Genomic DNA, 666 nt, shown 5'->3' with positions numbered 1-666 from the left:
GGCATGGGGAGCCATGGGCCATCCCCACACATGTGGAGTCCTATCAGGGCTGGTGGGTTAACTTGGATTAGAAGGGAGTTGATTCTTGGTAAGAATGGGATATGAGCTGTGATCACAAAGCTTTTACTTCCTTCTCCTTTGAAGCATTTTCCAAAGTATTCCCTGCTCCAGTGTTCCATGGAAATTGGGGCTCCAGTGAAACCCTGGTTTGAAAAGATAGGCTGTGGAGGGGAGCCCAGGGGAGGTGGTCTGGGGATGAGAGCACATGAAAGCCTTTTCTTTCTCCTTAGTCTTCCCCAGGCCAAGTCAAAGAGGCTGTGAAGGCAGCAATTGATGTGGGGTACTGCCACATTGACTGTGCCTTCTTGAATGAGAGTCAAAATGAGGTGGGGGAGGCCATCCAGGAGAAGCTCCAAGAGAAGGCTGTGAAGCCTGAGGACCAATTCATTGTCAGCAAGGTGCCCGAGGCCCATGGGGTGGGAGGGAGGCTTAACCTCAGGGTGGCTGGAAGTGTTTGCTTTGATCAACACCAAGAATTCTCCAGCTTTTTCTACAAGAACAAAGTTGTTTCCTCAGCCCTCTTCCTCGCTGCTTTAAGACAAACCTGGTACCCACATAAACACAGTCTCAACCCTGACTGTAATGGGGACACACTGCTGCTGGACT

At 50.6% G+C, this 666-nt stretch overlaps 1 protein-coding gene across 1 annotated transcript in view; it reads left to right on the top strand.

The window, feature by feature from the left end:
* LOC103207340 (aldose reductase-related protein 2-like) overlaps nt 1-666 on the top strand; it is an 18,002-nt gene that overhangs the window by 1,834 nt on the left and 15,502 nt on the right. The window contains 1 exon segment of the mRNA XM_042782542.1: nt 291-476. Within this exon segment, the coding sequence (XP_042638476.1) occupies nt 291-476 (186 nt within the window).

Source organism: Orycteropus afer, unplaced genomic scaffold (assembly GCF_000298275.1).
Source record: "Orycteropus afer afer isolate SDZICR_OR568_19922 unplaced genomic scaffold, OryAfe1.0 scaffold00365, whole genome shotgun sequence".
Lineage (NCBI taxonomy): Eukaryota > Metazoa > Chordata > Mammalia > Tubulidentata > Orycteropodidae > Orycteropus > Orycteropus afer.
Note: the sequence above shows the minus strand (reverse complement) of the source record. Positions and strands in the feature narration are given on the sequence as shown.